Source organism: Orbicella franksi, chromosome 9 (genome assembly GCF_964199315.1).
Source record: "Orbicella franksi chromosome 9, jaOrbFran1.1, whole genome shotgun sequence".
In the NCBI taxonomy this organism is placed as follows: Eukaryota; Metazoa; Cnidaria; class Anthozoa; order Scleractinia; family Merulinidae; genus Orbicella; species Orbicella franksi.
This window is the reverse complement of record NC_138153.1, coordinates 11,264,418-11,273,064: the sequence shown is the minus strand read 5'-3', so window position 1 is coordinate 11,273,064 and position 8,647 is coordinate 11,264,418. Positions and strand designations below refer to the sequence as shown.

Sequence of the window (8,647 nt, the reverse complement as noted above, 5' to 3'; positions counted from 1 at the left end):
GCATCTGCAAGGCGAGGAAGGTCTGCCTTTTCAACTCGAAATTCGGCTTTGCCGTCAGCTGAATTCATGTTTTCTAGATCGAAAACATCGTACGATTGATAGCCGAAATATGGATTTTTTGAACTGAATAACAGTCGTATAGTGGAACAAATTCTTCGTCCGAAATGTTGTTGTCTGCATAGCTAAGCAAAAGTATCTCTCGAAAAGTCTTAAATTTGTTCATTTTCAAAGACCTCGGCAATTTGCCGTCGGAAAATGAAGGGTGCTAAAGGTTTATAATTTGCCGCGAACAACACCGTCCTCGCCCCAGTCTCTTTCGTCCACCGACGTCGCCGTCGCTATGAAAACTCTCGGTGCTAAAGGTCCCTATTGAGTCGATGAATGGACTTTGTGACTCCATCGACAGCGTGTGGTGCGATATTCATCGAATTCCAAGTTCTGAATAATCTTTCATCTCACATTTAATACCCAAAGTACTTACCACTTCCAATGGTTTGCTTCAACTCATAATGCTTGGTTACTTGAGGAGGAAAAGCGGCCGTGGGCATCTTTGAAGGAAATCGAACGGAAAGGAACTTGATCGAACGATTAACTAGCGCGTCCACTCAATATCCCAACGACAACCACGCACTCCGTTTTGAACTAAACCGCTATGCTAATCAACGCTTCAGGCACAAATCCAGAGAATCGAAACGTCAACGATAAAATTGCTCGGGAATTTCTAACCGTAAAGCTTAAAATCTTGTTCTGGAAATATCCGTGCACTGTCTGAGTGACTGCGCTGCTTACAACAAGGATCTCATTTCAAAGTTTGAATTTGGTTGATTGACGCTCATGAGTGCGTTAGCCAATCACAGCGCGCTTTGTACAAAACACCGCAAACAACAACGGTTTACTCGACCCAGTCTGTCATCAATATTTTGATTTGTTTATTTTCACGGCAAGCTCCTAAAATGTCGCAACATATTCTAACGTGATAATTATTGCATTTTTCTCGAGAATTTTTCAAATTCAAGACAGTCTTTTTTGCTGATATGAATTCGGAAAATTGCTGTTATTGGCTCAGAGCGTTTTGTTGAAATAAAGAGCCTGCTGGACATTGTTAGAACAGTTAGAAGTCGCATCAGACATGTCAACTTTAATACTCTTCCAGAATTTACAGCTTCCCTAAGCCGTAAAACAAATACACATCTCACGTTCTGTACTCCATCGTTTGACCTTCCCGCTGTTATTATCATGCCCAGTCGATATCAGTGTCTATCTTTCGTTGACAAGAGTGGAGTTTCCCATTCTTCTTGTTGGTTATCAGGTGTGAATCAAAGCAAGCCTGTTTGTTAGGCCCGCTTCTTATAAGTTTCGGCCAGCTAGACATTTTGACCCCTTCTCGCCCGTAATCTGATTACTGTCTAGGAAGCTGAAGCGAAACATAACCATAAAAACATAAGGGCTATATTGGAGGTGTATGAATTTATATACAAGACCATTGTTAGGAAAAATAAATTTGACAACAGCTGTTGCTCCGTAATCGGTTTCAGCTCAGGAAGGGTGGCTTTATTTTTTCGCTCAATTTTCTTGTCTGATTGATATGAAAACGTACAAAATAACAGAGTTCGCGTGTAACCGAAATCGCTTGAACTGTAGCTCATCAAGAATTTAGTTCATCGAAAAGGCATGCCATATAAGAGGAGTTGAGAGGTTTGGGGTGGGGGAGTGGCATTAGGGCCTACTAGGAACCGGAAAACCTAGGAGCCCATTTGGAAAGCCGCATTCAAATTGCCGGCTGTAAATCTGTCAGCCTAAGGGCCTGTTTACAAGGAGGGAGGGTTACCCTAACAAGCGGGTCACCCAAGAACTCAGTGCACACATTTCCTCTTTTTTTCTTTGTCCTGTTTACAAGGCGGCTAGGGTTACCCGGGTAGGAGGGTACCCTATCTACATACTAGGTTTACCCTGGCAGGCGGGTCAACTTCTTCCCTTGTAAACACTCCGGGTTAACTTTCTACTTGTTTCCAGAGCCTTTGAGTGTAACCGCGCATTATAATACATTTGTCCCAGGTTGTAGGGTTACTTTACCTGTGAAATTTTCGCTTGCTAGGGTAACCCCCCCTCCTAGTAATCAGGCCCTTAGATTGACAGATTTTTCTAAAACAGGTACAAACCTCATTTGAGCAGGTAAACTAATATTCCTTTCCGCTTCTAGGTATGCCTGAAAAAAATTATCTGATTCGTGTGTAACAAAGCCCATGTGCATCCGCCCCCAGGGTATGTAACACATCTGGACCAAATTTGGTTGCAATGTTATGCATGGTCAATATAATTGCAATTATCAAGAAGTGGTTCCTCGTGAAGAAATTCCGTCATTACTTGTAATAATTATAATATGGCACGCCACGTGAACTTACACGGATTTACCGCGGTGAAAATAAAGAGGCTTAGAAACTAGCCCGGCAAATAACATAAACCAAAACTGAAAAATCCCTTTCGAAAACCGGATGCTAAAAGAGAAAAAAATAATGACAAAAACCGCAATAGATACTAAAACGGAAACACCTGGTGCTTCAAAAGCAAAAAACGGAAAATCCGATCTATAAAATGACCACTGAAACCGCAGGCTCCAACCTCCCCATCTATAAGCAGTGTGCGAGGCTGTTGCTGTTGACAAATTACCTGCGATATATTATATTTTTAATGGTCAATATAACAAATTTGTGGTAATTAATGAGATTAATTTGTTCAGTACACGCTAACAGAGCAGCTTCCTCTTTGTTAAACCTATTATGAACACTCTACTTGACTTAAAGTTCAGTGGAATCCCGATTTTCTGAACCACCCATACGGAGATAAACGGAAATTGGTATGAGAAACAGTAGGAGAAAAATTTGCTAATTCGAGGAGTTAATCAATCTCTCCTAACTTTTTCTGCCAAGGAAACAACAACATTGAGAAAATCGATATTCCACTTTCACTTATTCTTTTCGCTGTTTTAAAACTGAAACAAATTCAGTTAGGTTGCTGGGTTGTTGTACAAAATTCGACGTTAAGACTTCAAAAGGTCGACAATATGGTAAGTGCGCTAGATCCGCTCTCCAAGAGCTTTGCAGAAACCCCGCGCCCGTGCTAAAGAAATTAAACGCCATGCCAGATCCGTTCTCGTCTCCAGTGCTACTCGTTTTCGTTTCGCCGACCACGTGACCAAAAGAAACGGAGGCTTGGGGACGAGAATGAATAATATCTGTAAGATGTGGTTTCGAAAATACGTATCGCCTAAAACTCAGGAAGTGACCACAAACAATTCGAATTTAAAAATGGCAATGATGAAAAACGTTTGTAAATATCAGGTACCTGAAGTAGCTGATATTTACAACCTCCTTCAAAAGCTCCCGATACCAGTTTCACGTCACCGTAACTAATATAAATTGTATGAAACTACAGAAAAACCTCACTAAAATGCCTTCCAACAAAGTCTTAAGTATGTTTTTACAGCGTATGTTTATTTTATACATTTACCATACAGCCTTTTCTAGAAAGGTTGTCCTATAAATGCGTACAAACCTACAACGCAATGCTGGTTAAAGATTGATTCAAGGTTACGTTATTTTAACACGAAGGAAGGAGAATCACGGAAACAGGTCTAAGGTTTTTACTTCAATCGCTCTGAAACAGTACACGATCAACGAACGGTCAACTACCATCACCAGGCATATATGATACCTTTCGGCATTGTGGTGCACGCTTTTACGCTTTGGTAGTTTATTTTTTTCTCGAAACAGCGGCCGATACGTTTACCAGTCCGTAAGTAAAAGGCTGCTAAATCAGAGAGCACCGAGCTTACACTTTTCCATTACATTGGAGGGATGATATAGTCGGGAAAAGACTCCCATATAAAAAGTGCGGGGTGCTCGTCGTACCTTTCAGGGGTTAAAAAGCGGTTTTGAAACCTCTCAAGGCGTTCGGCCGCAAAAAGTCCACAGCGGGAGCTTTCACAGTACCTTTTAGGGTATTGAGCCCAAACAATAGGGCAGGAGGTATTTGACAATCAACTGATATTTAATTTACACCTGGAATTCATAACTCATCAATAAAAGAGTGCGCATTCAGTTACTGTGAAAAAATGATTTCCAGCCCCGTCCACAAAACAGGGTCTTGGTGCCTCTTAGGGGTTCTTTTCAAATTTCCGACCAGCACCCCGTCCAGTTTTTATACGGGAGTTCTCCGGAGTGGGGAATAGCTGTCCCACATATAGATAGTTCACAGACCAGTAACAAGCCGCGTTACCTACATCTCATCAGGGAAATGAAAGACAGCGGTTGAGTGATTTATCTTGCTCGATATGTCAACCTCCCGTCTGTATATGACTGTAAGCACTAATACAGTTGAACCTCTGCTATCTCGAAGTCGGTTTTCTCGCCCTTTTCGCTATCCTGAACAATTCATTTTCCCTTGTGTATACGCTTTCAGTCACTTATTTCCGACTATCTTAACCTTTGGGCGGTGGGCGACATTTCGAACTATTTTTCGTTTCCCTTTAAAAGAGTTCAAGAGGGTTCAACTGTAAAAATCACTAGTTATTCATTCACTAGTATAGACACTTCCCTCAAAGCCTGCTCCAGGCTGATAGATCGATTGTAAACATACAGTTAAAGAAGCTACGTCACAGTTTGCGCATCTTGAAAAGTTCAGCCTAAATCTTTCAAGTTCGTCGTTTGTTATCCGTGTTTATCTTCTTCATCCCTATCCATCCTTGTTCCTTTATGGTTTATTATATGTTATCTCTTTTGGTGCTATCTTGGTCAACTATTATTTTCAGGTATCCTTTCATTTAAAGGTAATTTTTTCCGTGGCCAAAATCGCTTAAAATACCGTGACTGAACTCCTTTAGGATGGAGAGCAGAACAAGTACAAAAAAAAAAAAAAAGAAAAAAGATCTTCACCCACAGTAACACAAACACAGTTATCTATAGCTAGTCAGACTCGTCTGAATATTCTGTCTGACTTCCCCGCGGCGTACAGCACCGTTCTGTACCCGAGTCATCCTCGTCCCTATCCGGGTGGCCGTCGGTGGCATCATCGGAGTAGTCCGAGTCTCCGTAATCGTTTTCGGAGCTTTCTGACTCGGAGCAACTTCTTTCGTCGTCAAAACGTTCGGGAGCGTTACCCTTTGTTCGCTGTATTTTTCTTTTCGCGGGAACGTTTGATGATCTAAAAGAAAAGCCAATGTCACAATGGAAATTGCATTGTTACGACAGCTGTCAGAGAACAGAACGAGCGTTTATTGATTTTACAAAAGATTCGTTTGTCCTCGAGTTCAAGGCAATGACTTATAAGTGACTTCCAATTGTTTTTCTTTTACCTTTCTCACTTCACGTTCTTTTTATTGGTCTGTTTGTTGCGGATGAGTGACCTACTTTATGAAGACTGAATAAAACAGTTACATTATCAGTCGATGCATTTTTTCTTCGTTTTCGTTGGCCGAGAGCCCACCACGTGACCTACAAATAACTGCCTACAAATAATGGTCCGCTCATGCGCAATACTGTCTAAATGTGTTTTTGCTGTAAATGATATTCTGCGCATGCTTAATTACTGATCACGTTCTCCGGTGAAAATGGCAGATAACTTCCCAGAGCTGTCAGAGAATGATTTACTCACTATGAAAACAAACTTGGTGATTAAATTATAAAAACAAATGATTATTGAACTCGGTTATCGCAAAATATCGTTAATTGTCATGATCAATGTCTCGTAGATCATGATATTTTTGCTCAACCTCGTTAATCATGTGAAAAAAAGAAAGAGTGATAGTTAAGGTTATTGAAGCTGCATCTCTACGTTACATCAGTTACGATTTTATTCGTCACCTGTAGAAGTTAATCATATCCACCACGTTGAACGGATCAGATGTGTCGCTCGTGATCTCAGTGGTAACATCACCCTCCTTTATTGGCCCAGGCTTAACACGCAGAGGATAAAACAGCACCAGGAGAAGAAGGACAAAGTGATGAGTGTTACCCATTTATCAGCTGGTTCTAAATATCTGCCTCTGTATTCCCTGATGATAAACACGAAGGAAAAATATGGCAGAGCAAATATGAATTTTTTTTATTGCATTTTCACATGAACCTCTTAAGAATATAAAATCGCTAGACAATCACGAGTGGGAATATGAGTTAGAAGAGCTTTAATTGAATTTATACTTCAGGCCGGAATCACCCTCAAACACCGAGTTGCAATTGGTGTCTTATAATTACCTGATCGATATATACGTCAGACACAGTTTATTCAAAAGAGTGTTTCATAAGTGTGGGCGGGATTCTCACTCCAACGTTTGACATTTCTCTTCGTGATTTTAATTCGCCATCCACAGATTCAAAATAATTTCTTACTAAGATGTTCTTTTTACAGATTTTCTTCGATGTTATTCATAGAGTTGACCAATTCTCACTGAGTTGCAAGTTAGAATTTCAGCTTTGCTTCAGTACTCATGATCACTAGTACTCGGCTAAAGGCTGATACAATCAGTCAAAGGTTTACTATATCACCTAAACTTTTCACTGAGAATCATTCGGCTCCATCTCAGCGTGGACAAAACCCTTGTTTCTTAGCTATTAGTTCAAATTTTGCCCTTTAATAAGACGCCATGCATGCGTGCGCATTTGCAAACGGACGCGTACGTATGTGTAATATAATCTGGGATTTTTTTTAATATGACATGAAAAATCGAAAATATTTACACTTGAGAAGAGACGGTGATTTCGCTAATACACAACATCCGGGATATATGTTCACTAAAATTTATCTTTAAAAAAATAATGCACGGAAAGCTCTAATAGCGGACTTACAGAGGCAATATTTTAATTATAATTTTTCCTCTCATGGTCTGACTGCGTGAGTTCAAACGGTTTGCAGTCCGCATCTAGGCCTGTCCCTATTGTGCTCGTAAAGCGCTGGAAAGTTGCTCACTGGAATGCCAAAAAATTGCTAAAAATTTGCCAAAAATCCAAAACGTTGCAGCCTAAATTTCAAACGTTGCTACCTAAATTTATTGATATTTTTATATAAACGTTATTTAAAAGCTCTATTTTTCGTTTTTCACAATTATTGCTAACATCGGACAAGAAAAATAGCTTGAAACTTGGTTTTAAAGAGTTGCTTACAGATATGGACGAAATTTAAGGATACTCTTAAATCTAAAGGAACAAAACACATGGTTAATTTGACGTCTTGCCGAACGACATGAGGAAACTTCAAACTTTAAAAGGTTGATAAACACACAAGAAATTCGCATAAATTGAATTTTTCTATGGAATCGTTGGCTTTTTCGTGCTTGATATGTGTTCTAAACCTAGATTTTGCTCAAAACATGCTCAGAAAGGCAAAACTTGCTCGAGGTTGCTAGAACTGCAAAAAGCTGCTGCAAACGCCAAAAGTTGCTCAAAAACTGCCGAGCACAATCGGAACAGGCCTATCCGCATCATGCGGAAAAGGCCAAAAAATCAATGATAAGTCTTTTCAGTATATATTATCAGGAATTTTGAAGTGAAGTATTACTATACATTTCAATTGTCATTTATATTTTCACCCCCGCCTTACGGGCTTGCAACAATATTGCAAGATTAGTGAAAATATTCAGCGATACTACACGTAAAACAGTCAATTCGTTAAGATACACCTTCCTTACTAAGTATAAGTATTCATTTTGAAGGAAAATGCGTAAAAAAAAATTGAATCGAAATAAGTAAGGCACTAGCGAAAAATCTCGTTTGAAAATTAAACAATGTTTATAAACTGACTGATTCATGCAATCGCATACATAGCCAGACTTTACTGTTATAGATTGAAAGAGTAAGAGCTGTTCTAATGATTGAATGCGATAAAAGCATTTGGTGCATGGCATCGCATTTTGAAAGCCAAATAACTTCCTACCTTACGCCTCGCAGAAAGACAAATTTTCATAGAAGAACTTCACCAAAGCGTCAGTCGCCAGTTCTGATTATAGGTGAAGGACGAGACAAGTTTGATTTCCCCCGCGGTTGTCAGGAAAGTGATCCAATATTTGTCTAAGATCTTTCCGTTGCTAGGCACTATAGGAGTCCTGTGAAACTCGTAAAAGATATTTCATCCAATCAAAGCGAGAGAATATCTGTGTATTTACCGGCAATCTGGTCTGTAAATTAAAGAGCAATGACATCGAGATCCTGCTCACTTGACTTTTAATTAATTGCAGTTATGACTTCTCAACCCTTTTTTTTCACTTGGAATCTGAGAGTTAATGTAGAGGATTATTTTCTCCTGGGGGGTAGGGAGGGGGATTGGAAGGTAGGAGGTAAGTATGACATTATTTTTAGAAATCTTTTGAGTCACAAGAATTTCAACTTTCTGTTGAAGTTGCCCGATCTGAATCTGTAGGATGCCTGTGCCAGACATCACTGAAAGTTTGTAGTTAGCCTGCTGCACAGGCGGATTAGCGGGGCATAGAGCGAAACGCGATACACGAGCGCGGAGCGCGACCACTTGGGCGAAGCGCAAGTCGAAAAATATTCGCGTTTCGCGCTCGTGGTCGCGCTCCCCGCTCGTGTATTACACTTCGCTGTCTGCTCCGCTAATCCGCCTGTTCAGCAGGCTATCTATAGTCAAAACTGAATGCTGA

The 8,647-nt window shown here is 40.1% G+C and overlaps 2 protein-coding genes and 1 pseudogene across 3 annotated transcripts in view; all 3 read right to left on the bottom strand.

The window, feature by feature from the left end:
- LOC145497311 (uncharacterized) overlaps window positions 1–1,288 on the bottom strand; it is a 2,163-nt pseudogene extending 875 nt beyond the window's left edge. The window contains exon 1 of the transcript XR_014050683.1: window positions 482–1,288. The product of XR_014050683.1 is annotated as an uncharacterized LOC145497311 (transcript). The remainder of the gene's footprint in view (window positions 1–481) is intronic.
- LOC145498119 (uncharacterized) overlaps window positions 1–7,990 on the bottom strand; it is a 33,664-nt gene extending 25,674 nt beyond the window's left edge. Inside the window, exon 1 of the mRNA XM_081477996.1 lies at window positions 7,924–7,990. The gene's annotated coding sequence lies outside the window, so the exon portion shown is untranslated. The remainder of the gene's footprint in view (window positions 1–7,923) is intronic.
- Window positions 1,283–7,137, bottom strand: LOC145497312 (uncharacterized). The gene is made up of 2 exons (XM_081477135.1): window positions 5,859–7,137; window positions 1,283–5,199 (listed from the first exon to the last, which is right to left on the bottom strand). Exons 1-2 carry the CDS (start codon window positions 6,011–6,013, stop codon window positions 4,962–4,964), a joined length of 393 nt encoding a protein of 130 aa, XP_081333261.1. The 5' UTR covers window positions 6,014–7,137; the 3' UTR covers window positions 1,283–4,961.
- Window positions 7,991–8,647: the final 657 nt, after the last annotated feature.

Excerpts from the sequence above, each read along its gene's own strand:
- LOC145497312 (XM_081477135.1), bottom strand. The coding sequence starts at position 6,013 with ATGGGTAACACTCATCACTTTGTCCTTCTTCTCCTGGTGCTGTTTTAT. Across the intron at positions 5,200-5,858 it reads GATATGATTAACTTCTACAG|ATCATCAAACGTTCCCGCGA; the intron begins GTGACGAATAAA and ends CTTTTCTTTTAG.